The sequence below is a fragment of the Melozone crissalis genome, unplaced genomic scaffold (assembly GCF_028551555.1).
Source record: "Melozone crissalis strain CALT ecotype California unplaced genomic scaffold, PUWL_Pcris_2 ptg000023l_1, whole genome shotgun sequence".
In the NCBI taxonomy this organism is placed as follows: domain Eukaryota; kingdom Metazoa; phylum Chordata; class Aves; order Passeriformes; family Passerellidae; genus Melozone; species Melozone crissalis.
Window position 1 is genome coordinate 20233050 of NW_026535801.1, and position 21585 is coordinate 20254634.

The 21585-nt window shown below is 42.2% G+C and overlaps 1 protein-coding gene across 2 annotated transcripts in view; it reads left to right on the forward strand.

Moving 5' to 3' along the window:
* CHN1 (chimerin 1) overlaps positions 1-21585 on the forward strand; it is a 92063-nt gene that overhangs the window by 48232 nt on the left and 22246 nt on the right. For both annotated transcript variants that reach the window (XM_054278458.1, XM_054278460.1), the window contains one exon: positions 15761-15838. In XM_054278458.1, the coding sequence (XP_054134433.1) occupies positions 15761-15838 (78 nt within the window). The remainder of the gene's footprint in view (positions 1-15760; positions 15839-21585) is intronic.

Here is a 21585-nt window from a genome sequence, read left to right on the forward strand (position 1 = left end):
TCCAAGCTTGAGAATGAAATATTAAAGGGCATTCACCCAGTCTTCAGTTTGGTGTGGGGCAGTAGCAGGAAATGCTGCATTTTGTGTTAGATGCCTCCCAGCAGGCACTTGGAATACTTCATTTGTTCCCTGCTCTTTCTGTAATTAATGTATGGTAGAAGAATTCAGTATGTGTTGGGTGACGCTTTTCATTTGCAATATATTAAAAAGCAGCCCTAGTAAAGGGGAAAGATTTAAAGACTGAAAGAGATGAAAAGTCAAAACTTATGTAATCATTAGATAAGGATTGTAAGACAGAAATTGCAATACTCCTGAGTTGTGCAAGAGACCATATTGTGGCATGATTTAAGATGCAGTTTTTGATGGGAAAATATAATCCACTACACAGCATGTGCTTCACTAATAATGAGAAAGAATATAACTGCATACCATGTACAAGTGTACATTAAAAGTTGAAATTCCTGAGTAATAATTTAATGCTTTTCCTAACCTATGAAGGAATTACTAATTAGTCAAGACATAACTGGAGGAGGAGAGACTGAAAACAGGAGAGTGCTTGTCCTGCTTGAATGTCCCAAGTAGACATTTTAGCTGTTGTGCTAAAAAGGTAATGCTGGTTCCCAAAACAGTCTGCAAATTGTTCAGAACTCAGTTGTGGGGCCATCATGGTCTGTGTGTTAAGAGAGAGCTAAGAATGATTTAAAAGAGGATTTCCCATGTGGATTCAATCTATATGACCTAGTGTGGAAGTGGAAATAATAGCCAGTATCATAAGATTTAGTATTCCTCCTGTGCTTTGAATACTGATGGGTCTCTGAACATTCTGTACTCTCAAAGGCAATTATGGCCTTAGAGCAGATCACCTGCTGTAAACACCCTATAAAAATGGTAGCTCTCAGAAATTAGTAAATATCTAGAAACATAAATCAAAGTCCTTCTTTAAAGCCTCGCAAAACATTCTTTTTTCATTTTGACATGTTTTTGATTTCTTTATAATATGTATAATATGTAAGAGGTGGTATGAGTGATTGATTCAAGATTTAATATTTGTTATGAAAAAATGAAATCATTAGTTATGAGTTATCCTGTCTTTCAAAATGAAATCCTGGGGTAAATGTTAGGATAGCAACTGAATCACATCTATTCATGTTTACTTTAGTGATATGTGCTATTTCTTCGAGAAACTCAGTGGCTGTAAATCAATTAAAGACCTCTTCTAGACTGTACTACATTCCATTCAATTCCTATAGATGGAAAGAATTGTAGAAGGTTTGTGGCAGCAGTCACCCAACAAAAGCAATCTTCTTTTTCTGTTTTCAATTACCTTAGCTGGTGATACCATTTTTTCCTCTATAGTGAAGAAGGCTGATTTTTCTGCAACTCTGTGCAAGGAGATCTGAAAATGTCAATCTGTATAATTTTAGTAGGAGACATGCTTTAATACCTGCCTCCAAAGATCATACAGATGACAAAGTTAAGTGTGATCTGTGTACGTTTCTAATAAATTTGTAATAGACTCCACATACAGAATCAAGGGTTATACTTTCAGGTGTTTGCAGAGGGACCAGTCTTACTTTCCAGCCTTAAATTAACACTTCTATTTTCATTAATGTCACTACTATTTTTCTACTTTTGGTCTCAGTCAAATCTGTTAGTAAGATCTGCTTAAACTTTTCCTTCACCACAGCTTATTTTATTTTCAGGGACAGCACATGAGAGGCTGCAGCTGAGGGAGTTGCAGTGGCTGGCATGGAAGTACAGGCACCCTTATCCAGGTCTGTGATAGAGGCACAGAGCTTTGAACAGCACTGTTTGGTGCCCAGTAATGCCAATTCTGGAACTGATGGGGCTCAAAAAGACCTGGTCTTAATAATCAGGGAGCAAAGTGTGCTTTGAGGGCTGAAGCAATCTTGATGCTGGAAGTTGTTTGAAATCTTTCCATTTACTTGAATTAACTTCAAAGATGGGTGTATAATGTACACAGCATCTAAACAAGCCATAGCTGTAACAAGGGCAATCATGTTTTTAGAAGTGCAGCTAATGAATGTTTACCTTAAAGCACATTTAAAGATGCAGGACACTGAGCACTGAAGAATCCCATGGGTTAACTGGAGGAGATTGTCAACTCTTTTCTCACAAATGTTCCTTTCCAGTCCCTGCGCGGGTGTCCATGACAATCACTCTCTAACTTTAATGTAATTTATAAATAAAACATAACTCTGTGGAAGGCAGAAACTTCTATTTATTTCTTCTGGGTTTAGCCCATCTTTCAGCAGAGACTTCAAAGCATAGACAATTTTGTCAATGCTGAGAAAGTTCTTAGCAGGATGAAAGACAAGCCTACTTTTTAGGTAGCTGCTCCAGCATATCAGCAACATCATGCTCAGAGGAGATTGCCCCAGACTCAGTTTTCCTCATCTTTCCTTTCTGTGCATTAGCATTTCTGTTGGTAGGGCACCAGTGTCATGTATAGTATTATGCATGGGTGTGTACAAGCCAAACTAAAACTGCAAATGGTTATGATGTATTTTTGCAAACATAAATGGTTTTAACTTAACCCTGTGTTTATCAATACCCAGGAGAGTTAAGTGCACATGTTACCCAGATATCAGTACAAAGAAAATTCTTTTCTCCAAACTGCAGAGTGCTTTTTCTACTTAGAATCGCCAAGAGTAACCTAAGCCCTTATTTGTGTTCATTATGGCAGTAAAATTGATTCACTAAAAAAGCTCATATAAACTGATTTTGTTTTAAGATTCCGAGCTTCCAAATGAAGCATGCACTTAACTAATTTAAACCCCAGGTCACACACAGAACATCTAGTTTACTCTTATCAGTATCTCATGCTTATAAAAGATAAATTAGGAAGAAAAGCTTGTTTTTTAAGGGTCTGTAACTGGACCTCCAGTGTTAAACACTGTCCCATAGTTCTCCTGTTTGTTGCAGGACAAATTCTTTCTTCATCTGTTGGTGCCAGCCCTGGTTCATGCCCAGCCATGCTCAAGTTAATTCCTGCAGGTTGCAAATGGCCTGCTGGCTGATTCCAGTGGGCCTGCAGGACTTGCCTGCCTGCCTCTGTGTGTCTGTCTGCACCTCCAGAGCACATTAAAGTAATGCTTACCCCATAATGGGGGGGGATTAACTGGAAGTAGAAGCTGTGTGCTTGTGTTTGTAGCCCAGTTGCATGTTGCTGGTCCAGTATTACAAGGGTCAGAACAAATGAGGCATCACAGTCTGCAGACAGTGAGTTGTGCCTCAAGTCAGCCTGCATTTCAAGCAGACAGTGCACCTCCTGTTGCTATGCTACTCCTGTAGAGGTGTTCCCTGTGGTCTGAAGGTAAACACAGTTGAGGATCAGCATCCTGCTTCAGCCTTTTGTCATGGGTACAAGTCTCTTCACTGCTTGCTGAGTTGACCTTTCAAGCACTTTCTGCTTTTTCAGCGAAGTGTGGCTCTTTTATGATCTGACATGTGAGATGTGTACACAAAGATACAGTCTTCAGAAAGTTTGGTGTCAAATTATACTGAGACAGGCAACTGCCATGTGAAATGGAGTGCAGCTACTCTTTCACACTCACCCATGAGACCCTCAGCAGAAGTGTGGTGAGTAATTACCCTCAGCATATGCCCTGTGCCTGATTGAGCCTTTGTACGATGAATAGTGTGCAGAGCTGTTAAAAAGGCTGTAAAGCAGTACAGTTGCTGTGCAATTAATTCTGAAGCATAATGCTTGTGTTGTTACTGATAAAATGAAACCATTAGCAGTGAATAAACTGCTACTCCTTTCCTGTGTTTCTGGGTGTTGTGAGGTCAGTCAGTGTGAAGCCCTTACCTCAGTTCTTTTCAGGGTTTCTATACTGGATACGTCTTTAATGCCCTTCAAAAAGTATTGTATAGCCCTAGCCTCTCTTACATGTACTGGCAGAAATGTCTTTGTTTTGTAGCTGGGATAGGCTGGTACAAGAAGACACACAGGGAGAGAGGCAGGACTCTCCCTTTGCTCTTGAAGAGCCAAAGAGGATAGCTTTCCTTGGGCACTCCTCAGGATGAGAACAGTTTTCCCACCCTAGAGGACCTCAGTAGTTGGGACATAGAGACACAGAGCTCCAGCCCAACTCTGGGTAGCAATGGAGAGCTGTTGTGACTTCAGTCCTAGCATGCTTAGGAGTCTGCTGCTGACCTTCCCTTTGGGCCTTACACTCCAGGCTTCCAAAAAGGCCACCTAGAGGTACAGTGGGGAAGCCACACAGACACATACAAGTAAATTACAATCTTCTTTCCCCCGAATTTTAAAAAACCCCTGTAGCTACCCTTGACTTTTTATGCCTTCTCACAACTGAATAATCCATGCAGTGGCCACAGAAGGGAAAGGTGGGTCTCTCTCAGAGCAGCCTCTAAAGCAGGAGTGTGGTTCTGATTTATTGCTTATGCAGAGGGCTTTCTGGATGGTAGGGACTGCAGTGGGTTGCTAGCTGGCAGCTCTCTCATTTGTTGTTCTCATTCTTTAGCTGTGTGAGTTTGGGGTCTTTTTTTTTTAACTCCCCCTCCCATCTGGCATCTCCTAATTATTTTCTATTACTAATCACTTCTACAGGAAACAGACTGGACTGTTGAATTAAGAGCCCTATAAAAGGATAATTTTGTTATTTACAGGTTTCTTAGCTCACTTAAACTTTATAATGTGACACTGTATAGCTGGTGATAATCACCTTGAGCCATGATTGTGTCCAATCTCATAAACTGGGCAGGGTCAGGTCTGGTCATTTGTGGAACATGAGAGGCTCAAGGAGAAGCTGGGGCAGTGCAGCTGGTAGCACCTCTGGTTGTGAGCTAATATCTGAGATATCTTGCATTTTATGCCTTCTGCAGTTCTGTGTAGCCAGGTCAAACCTGTGCTAGGAGTCTGACTAACAGAGGTTTTCTCCAGTGATCTCCCTCTTTATTCAGATAAACAGTAAGGAGAGAAACGAGTTTGTTCTCTGTGTGTCTAGATGGGAGCAGGGAAAGCATTTTACATGGGTTACATGATTCCAAGTATGAATCCATGTCTTTTGGCTTCTCTACAGAGATGGAAAGGATATGGAGCTGTGATGGTCTGATGTGTCCCCCCAACCATTAGAGAAGGCACATCTGCTCCACTAATAATTGCCCTGTCATAAGGGGTTACCAAATGCCTAAAACCCATGGTGACTGAAGTGCTTGCTTTAGAGGTAGTAGCAGAAAGAGAAGTAGTTAGGTATGGCTAAAACAAGTATTAGACTGTGAAAGAAAAGAAGAACATTTTTCCTGTGGTAAATGCCACATAAGCTGATCTGTTCTGGTCCTTGTTACTTTCTTTTTAATCTTTCACAAGAAAAGAAATATTTTCAGCTAAAGCTTCTCATGCTTAATTTTAGTCTCTAGCTGAATGTTTTCTGACTGAACAAAGTAAGGAGAGCAGTTTTATTACCAAGCTCAACAAACTACTTGCTCCTATTATTTCAAACCTGTCACACTTGTCATCAGCAAAGACAGCAACTCTTGACAGTTTTGCAAAGACTTTCTTTGATCATTAACTTTTAGAACATTAAACTTTTCCATATTTAACCTTTCTTCTGCATGGCATCAGCAGTTAGGAACAGTGTTGCTTCTGGCTTCAGTGTTCCTACAGTCCTAATGTTTCAGTAAGTTAAGAATCACCACTCTGAAATTTCTGGTTCTCAGTTCTCAGTTGTTGCTCTAATCTTCATCATGTTAGTATCGATATTTCTCAATTTCAACTTGCATATAATTTCCAGAATAAGTAAAGGATGATGTGTTTCTAATAGTGAGGTCATATTATAATGCACTTTGATTATATTGCTGTGTAGTGGAGATTATTATTGCATTTTCTTAGAGCTTAAACAGTTAGAAATAAGTTGCCTAAGGAACCTTAGAGATAGTATCACAGAGTATAATATCTTCTATTAAGCCTTAGTCATAGGTGTATGTGATTTAATATTTTTTTTCATATTTTCCAATTTGTGAATTAGATTAGTAGCACTTAGAGGAAAGCAGCTTTTTCCCTTTTTGAGAGGGGATTGGAGGAATTTGGTGAAAATATGAAAAGACTCTGTTCCCAATTTCCATTTTGCTTGTAATGGTGAAACATTTTTAAAGCTCTATGCTTTATATCATGTGTCAAATAGTTTATTGGTAGAAGATTTCTGATGATTTTACATTGCTAGAGAAGTCTTGAAGCCATTTCCCAAAGTTAATATGATAGTGAATTACATTTGCATTCAGGCGTTTCTGTGAATTGGATGATGATTAGAGTAGCAGTATGTTTAATGCAAATGTACAAAAATTGCAGAAAGTATCCTGTGTTATGTTTCACAGAATTTCAAAGTGCTCAGTCTCTTAAGTGACAGCTCTCATTGCCTCCAGCTCCATCCCAATCCTTGCTAGCACTGATCACAGCTGGTGCCTGGGAGCTTCCTGTCACCTCTGCCACACTGCGGTGTGCCTTCCTTCTCAAGGCAGGCTCCCTGCTCGGTAAGCTGAGCATGCTGAGAGCTTCCTGGACAGTTTTTTATGGACCTGGTGGGTTAATTCTCTTGGGCTGTTTTTATTGTTGAAAATTCACACAACCTCAGCGGTAGAAATCTTCTAAGCAGTGTCATTTTTAAAGTGCTAGTTGATGGTGGTAGTACAAATGAAAAATTGCCCTGTAAGGTAAGATGAAAAGCATGCTAAGAAAGAAAGAAGTAGTTGTGCTGGTTTAACATTTTGTTTATTTCTAATGAGTTTAAGTAATGCAAATACACCCCAAACTTAGTGTTTTAGCTTTGATGTGACCTGCACTCAAAATAAAAGCTGTTGGTCAAAGACCACATGCATCTGAAATCCCAGGTGTAGACTGGAACCTGGGACTAGTGTATTTCAACTGAAAATAGACATCAACTAAACATTATGTTGTAAGAAACCACAGACTTGCTGGGGGAAAAGAATAAAAACCCCTTGAGTCTCTCCTTTCTAACAGAGGTTGTATGATCTGTCCACATGCCAGTGCTTCTCCCTTGAAAGGTAAATATTCTGTATAGCCAAGATTTATGATGGGGGTTACATTGCCAGCCCCATTTTGAATCATTCAAAATCATTCAATTTTCAAATCAAGTGGTTATTTAAATTTGTTTCAAATATGCTGTGTTTGACCATTTGAGATAATGATTTCTTGAGTGCCTGTCTCAAGAATTTTTAATAGTCATAGCTTTCTGTAGGGAAATGGGATGTTTACTGCTGTTATAGGAAAAATATTCCTGACAGAAGCATTTTAAAATGTTAATTAGGAAACTTAGAGGGAATAAATAGGAAAGATGAACCATATATATAAAAGGAGAGAGAAGAAAATTGGAACACTGGTCAACAAAAGTGAAATGATCCTTTTCTGAGAATGTGATCAGGGATTAGAAGACTTTATGGGTGGAAATAAACTGATAATTTGTTAATAATTGATAATGTGACTTTGGAAGCAGACTAATTCTGCTGCCAATTCCACTCTGGTTTCATTCATTGCAGGTTTCAAAGCAGTCTTGATTTAAATAGAGATTTATGCAAGGGAGTGGGAGTCCACATGAGACTCATTTGAAGGATGATCAGCCCATCTGATTTTTCAAGTGTGCCTAATTGCACGGTATAAAATGAACAGACCCTGACCCACTGGTGCAGCTATGCCCATGGACACACATGGGCCTACAAACCTGATAATCAGGGTCCCTGAGGAGTGCTGGGGAGCACTGGGGGTTACCCCATTGTTTAATTTTTCTGCAGTGAGGTGGTCCATAAGCAGGTTTTCACCCTCATACATTTGGCAAGCACATTGCATAGAGCCATTTGACATCTCTAGTATTCCTTCAGGTTAAACATTGTTTTCACCTTGACTCATCGGTTCAAATCAAATGGTAATTCAGGAAGGATTAGGAGACTTTTGATTCTTACTCCTATTTAAGCTAAATAAGTATGATTATGGACTGAGAGTATGATTAAGAAAGAAACTGTGACAGCACATGTACCATAGCAACATAGCTTATTCAGGAAGAAGTGGATGGATTCAAAATAGATGCTGTGCCAAAGGAGCAGGTGTGGTCTGAAATACAAAGAGTGTTTAGAAATTAATGAGCTGCAGTTTTCAATTATAACATACATTGAATTACTCTAAATTGAATTACCATGTAGAACAAAAGAAGGCTAGTATTAGATGCATTAGACTGCCAGTCAAGACTAATGTGAAATAAGTATAATACATTAGGTAAGAAAATATTGATGAGAAATAAAAAAAAATTTCCATACCATTTGTCCATGTTTACCAGTAGCCATAACTCCTATTCCACAAGGAAAAAATTAAAAAATACCTAATAAATATATTAATAGAAAGACCTTGTGGATTACACTATTTTCATTATCCCTAAGTGTATACATTTTCAGTTACAAAAAGATAGCAGGTTGACTACAGATTCATTTTACCTGTAAGATTCTTAAATGGGTATTATAAAGAAAATGTAATATTTATTTCCTCATCAAAGGGTGTGGTTAAACTTCTCTTTTATTTTTATCTTTCCTTTTATTTGAGGAAATCCTTATGACAGTATGGGTCAGATGAGGAATAAAACCACCATTCCCTTGTGGTTTTGAACAATTAGTCTAAATAGCTGGTTTGTTCTTACAATACTTTAATTTAGTATATCAGTAATAAAGAGCATTTGCCAAAAGAGGAGCATTCATGCAGCTGCCAATTTGCATTACATTTTAACTGCTATCACTCCTATAGAGCACATGGCATTTATAAATTATTTTTAAGGTCTTTTTGGAGTACAGTCTGCCTTGACACATCATGAATCAAGAGGCTTTTTCTGGAGTGACCCTTCACTGCAGTGAATGTCAGTGGAGGCTCCATCACAGCAGCACAGCTCTCTGCGGACCAGCAGGGAGACATATCCCAGACAAAGGGATGGGGAGAACATGCAGTGCTCCCAGCTGAAACAGGAAATGCTGACTCAATGGGAGCAAGATGGAGAAGCTGCTGAGGAACAGTCTCTGTGTTGCTGACCAGGGTGAGCATTGCTTCCCTAGGCAGAGCTCCTTGTTTCATCAGCTCCTCTTCCTGAAGGCCTTGTGGCTGCAAGACCGATCTCTCTGGCTCCTCTGTGAGGATGTGTATCACTGTTTAAGCTGCATAAAGGAACTTGTAACTACAGCTTATAAAACCCAGTGCATACCAGTATTGATTACAACATCACACCCCTACCATGTGCCCACATGCACCCCTGCAGTAGGGTTTGTACTGATGGAGTGTGGCGTTACCCCTGGAATTACCTGTACGTGGTGGGTCAGTTGCTGACCTCCCTGAAAGCTAAGTCATGTGATATTAGCAAAGTCCTCCGGAACCAGATCAAAAGCAGAACTTCTTCCTGAAAGTACTGAGAAAATTTTATTTTATTTTTGTCATGTCTAGATCCATAGTTATATACCAAAATATAGCCCCCCACCTTGCAAAAGAATGGGTTGTATTTGCCACTGAAAAGTTCTTTACTACCCAGCAAAGTAACCGTTCATTGTTTTTGCCCTGCCAGTAGCTGAAAGAGAGGAGGAGTCACATGGGTGCTCTTTGCTGGTGCGCGCTTTGGAATTGTCGTTCCAAAGGCCCATATCAGTAACTGCCAGGAGCAAATCTACAACCTGTCAGCCTCTAGAAGCAAAATAAACCCAGATCAAAATCAGCTGCAGTGGCCAGTGGGTTTTAGGAGTAAAGCAACAGAAAAACTTTTCTGTTAGCTTCCCTTAAGATCTCCCTGTTTTTTTATGAGTATGCTCGCATGGTAAGCATGCCAGTGGGAACATACAGTCTTCCCAAATAATGCCTGTTCACTTTAATGGGATTGTACAATACAGCACTGAAGGAACTCACTTTTGATGCAGTAATTTCTAGCAGCAATATCAGGCAACATTTTTTCCATAATTTAAACTTTGGATTTATTTATTTATTTATTTAACAGCCTTACTTTAAGTCAAGCCAACATTTTGGCTGAATTTGTTTAATTAAATTTTCAATTAAACATTTTTTAAGACTTCTTTTAAAATTCTAGATATAAAATGTTCATTAGCAGCTACAGAAATCATGTAAGCTTTTATCAAAAACATAAATAGCCATTTCTTTAGATTTTGCCATAAGTACTTCACTGGAGGGGGTGGGAAAGGTCTGATTTAATTAGAAGTCAGTCCATTTGGAAAATTTTTATTATAAAAACCAGAACTTTTCTCAGGAGTAAGATTTCATCATTTAACCACTACTTAAACCCAGCTCCCCTGTGGGTGACTGAAAGCAGGGCTCGCTGTTGCCTGAGGATTCCTTTCTGCCTGAGCACTGTGGGAGCCTGAAGGTGTCCATGTGCCAGGTAAACGTGGCTGTGTTGGAATGGCAGCAAGAGAAGTCCCTGGTGGCTGAGGCTGTGTGATGGTCCTTCCCACCCACCTTCTGAGATGTCATCTTTCAGGCTGAACCTTTCTTTTAATAGGATTCCTACCCTCTGCTCACACCATGTGAGCAGAGGCTGTGCCTGGAGTTAGCATTCTACAAGTGAAGAAAGTTCACTGAAAGCAGATTATCACCACTTTTAAATAAAAAGTAAAATTTTGGGCTACTCTTTTCCCTTCAGAACAATCCCATGAAAGACATGACTGGGAAAGTTATATTTAGCTTGGAACAAACTTCCACTAAGAGCAGCACTGAGGAAATTGGGCTCAGTTTCACAATCTGACTGATTAGCTTTTGAAAATCATGTACTGAGGCCATAAAATATGCTCATAAAGTGTTCATACAAGCAAGGATTTTCTGAGCACATGCATTTGGCTCAGTTAGCTATACAGTGAAACAGAATACTGCAAAATGTACAGTGGCTCACTGCATAGTAAACCAAGTGTCTTGTTTCTTGATACATGTACAATAGGGCATCATCTTTGATGTTTTTAGAAATTGCTTGCAAAATAACTGCTGGTTATTATTAAAATGCAGGGAAGGGATCATATTTTATATACATTCTGAAAGAATAAAGGCATATTTAGTCATACCAACATGAAAATACCATTTGAGAATGAAAAGCCTACAGTGTACTATGCATTCTGAAGAAAACATGATTATGTGTTTGAGAGTGGAGCCAGGTGCTCAGAAAACTAAACATTCCATTGTATTGGAAATGCAGGTGGGCTTCAGGATCAACTGATCAACTCTAATCTGGTAATTCTAGGACCTGTGATCTTAACCTTACTTGAATTTTTCTGTTTTGGTTGGGGTTTGGTTTTCGGTTTGTTTTTTTTCCTGAAGTAATTTCACTTTCTTACTCCACAAATGGGAATGCATTGATTTCCCTTTTTAGAAAGATAATTTGTACAATGTTGACTGAACTGTGTGACTGGATTAAACTTACATAATGTGTCTTTCAGAGAGTGACTAATTGGAATTTACTGCAAGTTGCAGATGACTTTTAAATCAATTCTGTGAAGGCTTTATAATCAGAGTTACTGATTGGGAGATTAGTAGCAGAAAATACGCATCCATTATCCAGCTAACACTGAGAGCAGGTAGTGCTCCAGAGAACAGCTGTTTCTCCTACACCCTGAAGGACTGCTCCAGGGGAAAGTAAGGAAAGTGGAGTCCCAGTAGGACCCAGACTGAACCACTCCTACAGCTGAGGTTTTACAACAAATGGGAACATTTGAAATAGCACATTAGCCTTTTATTTCTTTTTTTTTTCCACCCTTCAGTCCATACTTAACTTGTAGAACCTCTTAACAGATGTCATGGTTTAAAGCCTGTTGTGTTGCTGGGTTTGGCTTTTTAGTGCTTAAATCACTAAAATGTACAGGACTGAGGCTGCTCTGGTTGCATGCCCTGCTGAGAAGTTGCTCAGCTGTTGCTTCCAGTCATTCCCTTTTCAGCTCACCTCAGTCCTGTGAAATCACGTCCTGAAATTAAATTTAAGAATGACAGCCTTGCAGTTCCTTCCTCATGCAGTCTGCACAGCATATTCCTCCCTGCACTTGCAATTGTGATTGCAAATGTTTGTCACTCACAATTGCTAAAAAAACCCCAAAAAATTAAGAGGTAGGAAAGTGGAAAGGAAATTACTTTCCTCTTCAGATTTTTACCTCTTTTTCATCCAGTATGTAGCAGACAGTATCTTCAGGCAGAGCAAGTTACAAAGATAATTTGCTGGAAAATGAAAGGCTCTGGAGAGGAGACTTTGCTGGCAGGTGGGAGTGCAGGAGCCACTGGTGGAGAGCAGGCACTGAATCAAAAGCCAGCCCAAGGTGTAACAAGAGGAGCAGGACCTGCAGGTTACAGGCACTAGAGACAACACGGAGAGCCTGGAACAGGAGAGTGCCTTGGGAGTGGACAGCATGATAGCTTCCTGCAGGATTGGAGTTAAGCCCCAGGTCCCTGCCTTCACTGGTTTGCTCTCAGGGTGACTCATCTCTGCAGTGATTAGGGCTGCCTGAGGACAGTGGCTCGCTCTCTCTTACTTTGTTATCTCACATACTAAAAAGTTAAAGATCTGGCCCTGCCTGATGACCCAAACTGTTTTCAGGAAGATGTGCACAACAGAAATTTCGTTCTTCAGTTTGATTTTCAAAATGAGGGATTTGGTGTGTGTAAAGGAAAGCATTGCTTTGCAAAGCCAAACACCCAAAGTTAGGCAATGGCAGAAGAATGAGCATACCCATTATAAAATTGTGTAATCTACAAGCAGTTGTATACATTTTAATTTTTCTGTTGCTGGCTTTATGGCTTCAACTTTGTTTCAATCTCTGTTTCTGGTGTACACTACTGTAGAGCAAATAGCCCAGGCAAATGGCTGAGAGGGTAGGTGGTGAGGCCAGGACTCCTTTATTTGTAAACAGCAGAAAATGCTGTGCATTGAACAATGGGAAGCTGATTTATGTCAAACCAATAAGCAGTCTCTGTTAGAGTACCGTAACACAAAGCAGTGTTAAAATTAAAATTCATAATCGTATAACTACTTTCCAGATTATAACACATTTTCATAATTACAACCATGAGATAGGACCTTTCCCTGTTGGGTAGTTTTGCTTACCCTTTTATTGGCATTCTTGGATTTAATTTTCCATGATCCAGAGATCTGTTTCTACTAGCATGACTCTAAAGTGCCATTGGAAATAACTCAGTTCTTCCGAATTAGGAAAAGGGAAGCTGACAATTAAGGAGTAAGTATGCCAAAAACCAGGTATGTGCACTATAGTGATTGAAAGGGAAATTCAGGCTGCTTTACCTTGCTTCTTAAGTGGAATTACACAAAATAATGAGTTGATTCTGATAGTAAATTTATTGTTGAATATCACTACATTATTTATTTTCAACAAATTTCATTTTAAAAGAATTTATTTCCAACATGAAGCTTTGGTGAGGCATTTTTTCCCCTTAAAAATAAGAGAAATTTTGGGTTGCAGAGAAGAGCGTAATGAAATGTTTTTACAAATCATGACTTACTTCCTGAGCCTGTTGTCACTCAAAGTTGTTTGGAGAGGATGACTCCTCTGGGGCAGGTGTAGGTCCACCTTGTTCCATGAGGACTTACATCTGATGTAGTTCTTGGGAATTAAACCATGAAGTGACTTTAGCGGAAGGGAAAGGAAAGGAGGCTGCTCCCCTGAGTCCATGCTATTTTCACACTTTGTGTAGATAAAGTGTCAGGTTTTTATCATCTCTTACTCGTCATTTCAGTTTTCTTGATCTTCTGTTGCCATGGAGTGTTAATGTACTTGCAAAGATGGACAGAAAAATGCCAGAGGAGCATTCGCCTGCATTAGAAAGGAGTGGTTAAAAGCAAGACAAGATTGAAGTAGTCATTGGAAAAGTATTTCTAGATAGGCTGGATCAAGCAGCCTCCTGCATTGAAACCAGGAACTGAGTCAGACCCCTGTATGAGCCAGTAACACCTGACAGCATTCTCCTGTATGATCAGGAGATCAGCGTTTCAATTCTTAGCTGTATTGCAGATTAGTGTTTAGTGCAGCACCAACCTTGATCCTTAATCTCTGCACCATGACCCTCTGCTGAAACCCAGCAGATTTTTAAAACCTGTCGGGAAGGTTATGGGTGGCCATACAAGGGAAGAGAAGAGGGGCTCCCAGTGAGCAATAATCTCAGCTGTATTGGCAGGGCTGAGCTAAACTGGAACACTGTGATACAGCTGCAAAGCACATACCAATTCCACCCAGAAGCTTGTGACAAACTGTGCTTGTCGTCAGTTTCTGACTCAGGAGAGATAAAAATACCTCGGCTGCATCAGGGAGAGCGGTAGCAGTGCGGCAGGCTGTGCAGGGGGAGGGAGGGAGGGCTGCGCGCCGTTCTGCACAGGCAGGGAGGGAAAGGTCCCTGGCATCTCCCCCAGCCCCACGCTGCAAAGCTTGGCTGTGCTCAGATCAAGGGTCCCTTCTTGCTGTCTCTGACAGAGACTGTTCACACACGCTTGGAGAGCGCCAGGGGCAAGGGCAGAGTGGCCATGGCGGGCAGCGCTCAGCTGCAGGGAGCCGGGCTGCCCCGGTGGGCAGCTCCGGGTGGGAATGGCACGGTCTGCCCTGCTCCTTCGGGAGCCCCTTGGCTCTGGCTCCGTGGCAGCTGAGGTCAAGGCTTCAATGGTTGTGTGGAATAGTTTGTGTGAGGGCTGGTTAGAAACAGACTGCCCTGTGATGTTTCATCGTCAGTTGCATCCGTCCGAAGTTCAGGTTTCAGTCCAGTGGGAGACTGTGACCATTCACCTTCTGTTAGGATCTGTAAATTTCTAAAGAGAGGCGACACCAGCAGTGCGGGGTTCAGGTCTTTGCTGGATGGAGCACTGCAATGAACTTGGGGTGACATTTGTGTTCACATCCCTACAAGATATGAGATTAGTGAGCATGTTTTCACACGAAAAGTACTGAAAAACCTAATTTTAAGGGAAGAGTGGTGTCCATCAGCATTACCCGCTCCGGGCTGCACCCCTAGTGCACAGGCCACGTCAGACGGGGGGGTCGGGGAGAGCCGCTTCCCGCCGCGTCCCCGGGGCTGCTGCGAGCTGCCCTGCCTCCCGCGGCACCCCAGCAGCGCACGGGTGCCATTTGCTAGCGGCGCGCGGCTCACACCGCGGGTGCCGCTCCCGGGGCCCCGGGCCGTGCCGGGAGGAGCCGTGCAGTGCTGTGTGGGGCCGGGCGGGGCCGGGCCGCTCCGCCCGCCGGGCCGGGGCTCCATTGGCTGCGGCCGCCCCGGGGCGGGGCCGCTCCGCTCCGCGCGGGGCCGCGCCGGGCAGCGGGCGGGCGCAGGGCGCGAGGCGTGCGCGTCCCCGCGCCCCCCGAGCCGGCCGCCGCCGATGGAGGCAGCGGGCGCGGGCTGCGCGTCCCCGCCGCCGGCTGCCGCCCGCCCCCGGCCCGCAGGCCGCCCGCCCGCAGCGCCCGGCCCCGCGCCCCGCCGAGCCCCAGCCCCGCATGGCCGCACCGCCCGCCCCAGCAGCCTAGGCTGCGGCATGGTCCGCGCCGCCCCGGCAGCCCGAGAGTGACCGAGCCGCCTCCGGGCAGCATGCCGGCCAGGGAGCCCTGGGCAGCGCACCGAGCCCGCGGCAGCGCCGGGCACCGCGCCGGGCACGAGGGCCGGCAGCAGCGCGATCTGCTGCTCGCAGCCCTGGGCATGAAACTGGGCGCTCGCAAGGCGTCCGTGACAATCTGGCAACCTCTTAAACTCTTTGCTTATTCGCAGTTGACGTCGCTCGTCCGAAGAGCAACTCTGAAGGAAAATGAACACGTTCCAAAATACGAGAAGGTTCATAATTTCAAGGTAAGACGTTTTCCTGTTTAGTTTGTTTTTCTGGCAAAGGGACTTTAGCTCGTGTTTTGAAAGGGGTCTGGTATTGCAAGGAAATCATAAGTATGCACACTGTGACTTTTTAGGAACTTAAAAGCTGCAAGTGAAGCTCATTGCCAGTTACATCAGTGAGGCACGTTTAGTACATAGAGCAGAGGAACCGGGATTTTGTTGTTGGCTGCTTGTGTGCACGCATTTGTTCATATTTGCCATATCTAGTTATCTCTTTTATGTAGAACTTGTTTATACTGAGGGAGATGCTAAAGGTGAGAAAAACAGAAAAGTTTTCATTCAACTCGAATGTAGTCCAGTTTTACTTTCAATGAAAAAGACCTCTCAGATCTATAGTTAGATGATTAAAGTGATCTTATCTCAGTTTGTCGATCGTAAATAGCTTCAGAGGTAAGAAGTGTGTTCTGCTGCATCTGGATTGAGCAGATGGTCTGCATTTCCCTTAGTTTCTGGCTTTTCTCCTGTGTCAATGAATTGAGTGTTGAAACTAATGAGGCTTATGCCATGAGGCTGTTGGACATGCTGGCATCAGCAACTACCTTGTGTTTTAATAAAATTTACTTAGTCTTCTATGTAGTTTCTAGTTATTGTTCTAATTGCCTTAAATAACCAATGTTCTTTGGTAATAGCGATACATGTCAGTTCAACATATTCACGTTTTGTGTCTGTCTGTAATAGGTGTCCAGTAAGGACTCAGTAATGTAACCTTTTGGTGGTCAAATACACTTGATGATAGGCAGTCTTAATTTTAAGACTGCGTAAATTGATGTTTTACTGGATTCCTGTAGATGACAGTACAAATTTCATATATATAATTTGAAGGCCAAATGTTGTCTTTAATGTTAAAAAAAAACCAAAACCAAACCTAAAAACCTGCTTTTATTTCTTTTAAGAGAAGGGCAGATTGTTAATGTAATACAGGCATCTGATGATATAAGCATCCATTAAATGTCTCCTGTTTTCAGTTTAGATTTCCATCACGGATATATGTCGGAATGTGGGAATGCCCACATGCATGCACATATATTAATTTACCTATCCTCCATCTGATTTTATTTAAACCACCTTCTGGCTTTTGAGTGTAGATTATCACCAAAAATGGAAACTTTATGTGATCAGGATGTTTTGTTTCATTTGAGTACTTCCATTAAGCACAAATTTGAAAACTGTGTACAGACTGGTATGTAAGAAGCGTTTAATGTGAATGCTTGGCATAACATATTTGTGCAGGCTGACAATTCAATGCAGAGCATTTTTTCACAGGCTCCTGAGGTGTCCTAAATATTTGCAATGTCTTGCAATTTTCATTTGTTCCTTCATTTGTTTGAAGATAATTCTTGCAGATGCTAGCAGATCATGATTTTCCATGTACTACAGTGTATGTAGGATAATAAGTATTTAATTTTACACATCTGTGTTTCCTGGTTGCTTTTCTTTAACAGCCTGAAACATATCTGTTTTGAAAATAATCTGATAACCTGATTTTCATTCATTTGGGTTTGTTTATTTCTTTTTCTTTCATAAACTGTTTATGGAAAGTTTCAGAGCTGTGAGTTTTCCAGTCTTTTCCAAAACCAGACTGTATGTCTGCTCCAAGGTCATAGCCATGGCACAAACTTTCCACATGGATTGTTTTCTTTATAATAGTTGTGCTGTAATTCCTTTATACATACTGTTGCCAGAAAAATATACCTTGAGAAGTAAGTCTGTTCTCAAGTCAGTGTAATGGAATTGCCTTTCACAGATAATTTTTGCTATAAAAGACTAGAAGAGGACAAGCCCTCTATAGGGTGTGCTGCAACCAACCTTCCCGTGGAAGGAAAGCTGCAGGCAGTCATGAACTCTAAATGTGTCCACTCTCCCATCAGAATAAAAAGCAAAAGATAAGCTCTTAGCAAGTACAGTGTTATGGCTCCAAAATGAATGGCCATTCTTAGCTTGTGTGTTTCTCTCCTTTATAATTTCTTTGCATCTGTCAGTTTTTTTCCTCACGTGTATAGATGTCACCATTTAAAATGTCTGCATGAGTCTCCTAGGTTGCCTGCCAAGCTGCAAATCTGCCACCCATGTGGAGAGGAAGGAAATGTCAGGGCCAGAGTCTTCAACCTAGACTTTTGAAACAAACCAAGAAAAAACAACTGAGAAATTAAATAAATTTATCCAGTTCAGCTAATCAGCAGTGACTGCTGTCCCCAGAGGCTCCACAGCAAACAGGAGTGTGTCTGCTGCTTTGTACCTCTGCAGCTGATCTGCTTTTTGTGCTGCAGGCACAAGGCACCAGATAGGGACCCCTAACCCTCTCCCAGCAGCTCTTTGATCAGTCACACCACTGCTCACAGAAATGAAGGGGTCTCAAAAATCCTTTTACGCTGGAAACGCTGTGGCACCCTAGCAGAGAGGGGAGAAATGGAGACCCACACATGCACAGCAAGCAGTGGTGTTTTCCTAGGGAGGGGAAGGTGACAGCTGCAGCCACTCCAGAGGCAGCCTGGGGTTAGCAAACACCCCAGAGAGCTGACCACGGGCTGAGGGACCTCAGTCCTCCCTGCAGCTCCTGCCCCTGTGGGTATCTGGGGATTCAGGTGTAGTCTCAGCACTCAGACCCTGCACAGAGCTCAGGTAGAGGAACACGGTGGCAGAGGAGCAGTGCAGTGAAGCCTCATTGCAGGAGTGCAGTGCCTAGGGGAGAGGTGAGCATGAAAGCTGCTTTTAAATCATCAAGAGGTCCCCTGAATAAATCCATTAACCTATGTTTTGCTCCAAGGGTTGTTTGAAAGAAGAATGTAAAGACAGTTTTACTAGGAGTGCTGACATGGCAGGGTTTTTGAGAGGATTTAATCTTACTTAAATCTCCTGGAATGTGAGTTGTCTCCTGCCTGAAGGGAACAGGCTGGGTAGCCAGGGTGACAGGGAACTCTGCAAGCAGAGCAGGTCGGTAATGATCTCCAGCTCTGTAATATTCTCCTGGCTGGGAAAGGCTGGTCTCTCATGAGCACATCTCAAATGTAAATACAGAGTGCCTGAATTCTCTTAAATTAATCTCCATAAGTAAAGAAAGGGATGATTATTTATGAATGTCAGTTCTGACTGAGTTTTAAATGCATGTCCTGCAGGATGAAAGCTAGATGTGAAAAGTATTCTCCTTTTAAGCATATTTTTGCATTTTCCAATTTATATAAAAAATTAATATTTCTGTGTTCTTCTCTATAAATCTAAAAGACCCATTTTCTAATAATTCAAATATATCATATTAAAGAGGCTTACATTGATAGGGCATTTTATTTAGTTCTAATTGAATAATGGAATTTGACATGAGTGTGACTTGATTGGGTCTATCTTTTTGCATATTTGGACTACTTTTGATTTCCTTCTGTTTACTGTGCTTTTCTGAAATCCAGCACACTGAATGAGATCTCTTGCACAATGAATCATTAGACCAAATGAGGACAGTCACTTCACCATCCTCAAAATTTCAGCCCCACCTTTTCTCACAGAAAGGCTTTAAAAGCTTTTTCTTTTTTTCAATTCACTAACCATTATGGGCAATAAATCTCCCCACAGACTGTGGTACAAATGTATCAATATGGACAGGGGGGGTGTGTGTGATGGATATCAAGCTCATTCTTCCACCCAGTGTAGATGAACAAGAGCATCTTCTATTTGGGAGCTCTGGGAGACCTGTGCTCTTGGAAGTGCTGACAAGAAGCGTAGCTCAAACCAGTGGTGTTATTTTTGTACAAAAAGAACTTAATCATAGGGGAAGGTTTTGTAACAGAAGACTTTACAAAGTTCTGTAACTTTATAGAAGCAAACAGAATAGATTCATACCTAATCATTCCCCTGGATCCTACCAATAAGAATGCTTTTTACTGTCCTTTTCAATTCTTGTAGTTGCTTATATTGTTCCCAAAAGGCAATAACTGTGACAGCTTGTAAATTAAAATAAAATTTCTTACCCAGCTGATATTTAATCTGTTCAATAGGTTTAAGGATAGGAAGCAGCTGGGCACTTCTGGGCAGGCAGATGAAGGAGGTTAAGGCAATAGAGGAACTGCAGATCTGAAGGGAAAAGGGGCAAGGTGCCATGTGGATGGAAAATGAGAGGAGTACCAGGGGAAGCTCTGGCTTGGAAGGTGTGAACTGGGCTCTAGCCCAAAAGACTTAGACAGCCAGGTAATCCAAGCTGGGTTTAGGGTTTTTCTGCATCTTCTCTCTCTGGGGAGGCAGTTTATTAGGGTAATGAACACACAGGATTCCCCTTGCTCAGTCCTCTGCACTTTCCCACTCTTCCTCTCCTCGTCTCTCCATTTCTGCTTTTGGTGATGAAAAGGTGCATCTAATGAGGTACCTTCTGCCCTGGGTCCACCCTCTCTGACATGGAATATCTTCTGCATCTCCTCACCACCTGGTGCCGTGCTTTGGGCACTGACCTCACTCCTTTGCCTGCTGTTTGTGTCTGCATGGGGCTGGGGAAAGAGATAAAACTGTGCTTGAAAAATGTTCTTGATAAGGAGGGCAGTTGTGGAAAAGGAGCTGGGATTTATGGGATGATAGCTTAAAAGGAAGGTAAAAATCTGAGATTAACAGCAAGAAATCTCCTGGGTTGTGAAATTTATTACTCAGTGCAATAAGTTCCTCATCACTTGGCAAATTTAAAATAAGCCTGGACAAAACACCTTAAAGGTCTTCACTCCCCTTCAGCTTTGTGACTCATAGGGCCTGGGGAAGTTTTAGCTCCCTTGGCTGGTTACAGGTATTCCTTCAGACATCTCTGGCTCCTGGTGCCTTGAGCCAGCAGAGCAGCCTGCAGGTGTTTCCTTGCTGCCCCTAGTGCAAAGCACAAGCCACTCTTCTGCCTCGGTGAGTCCATGGTGCTTCACTGAGGCAAGAAGGTGTCAGTGTCTGCCAGGGCTGGGCTGAGAGCTGTGCTTCCATGCAGCATTTTGCCCAGGATAGTGCCTTGTTTCTCTCTTGCCTTTCACAAACCACATCTATCTCCAGAAGATTTATTTTTTGCTATGTCTCTGTGCAGTGCTGGGTACTCTCGTGCTGCCTCTTAGTCACTGTCTTGCTAGTGCTGAGGGCACAGTAAAAAATAACCATTGCAAGACTGCTTGCTTAATCAGTCAAGATTAACAACATAATTCCCTTTCAAGCCAACAGTTCTTCCAGAGAGATGTTTTTCCATGGATGATAAAGTGAGTCAGCCAAGGTGCTGATGAGCCTTGTTAGTTGGGATTCCTCACCCCCTCCTCGACTGAAGCAATGTCCTGGCTTTCTCTTTGAGGGTGACCCACTTGAAAGGCCACATGGGGAGCTCCAGGCCAGAGACAACATGGTTTTCCAGAAGTAACTGGAAGTAGAATATAACCTTAAATATGCACAAGGAGCAAAGGCCCAGGTAAGGACCAGTCCCTGGAAAGACTTTGCTGGTAGAGACAGACTCAAGCATCACTTCAATGAAGAGACTGGTGATATTAACAAGAGTTACTCTACCAATGAAACTTGTATCACATCTTGGAAACAAATAACACACCTGGCCCTGGCCCAGGTTTTACTGGGGTAGTTGCATCTGTGCTGGGTGCTTTGCTAGTAAGAAGTCATAGCAAATCACTTCCATGCCACATCTTATTCTAGAGAGCTTCTCAGTAGAGCCATGCCTAAACACTGGGAAACTGGGAGATGGAAAATGCAGAAGTGCTTCAAAA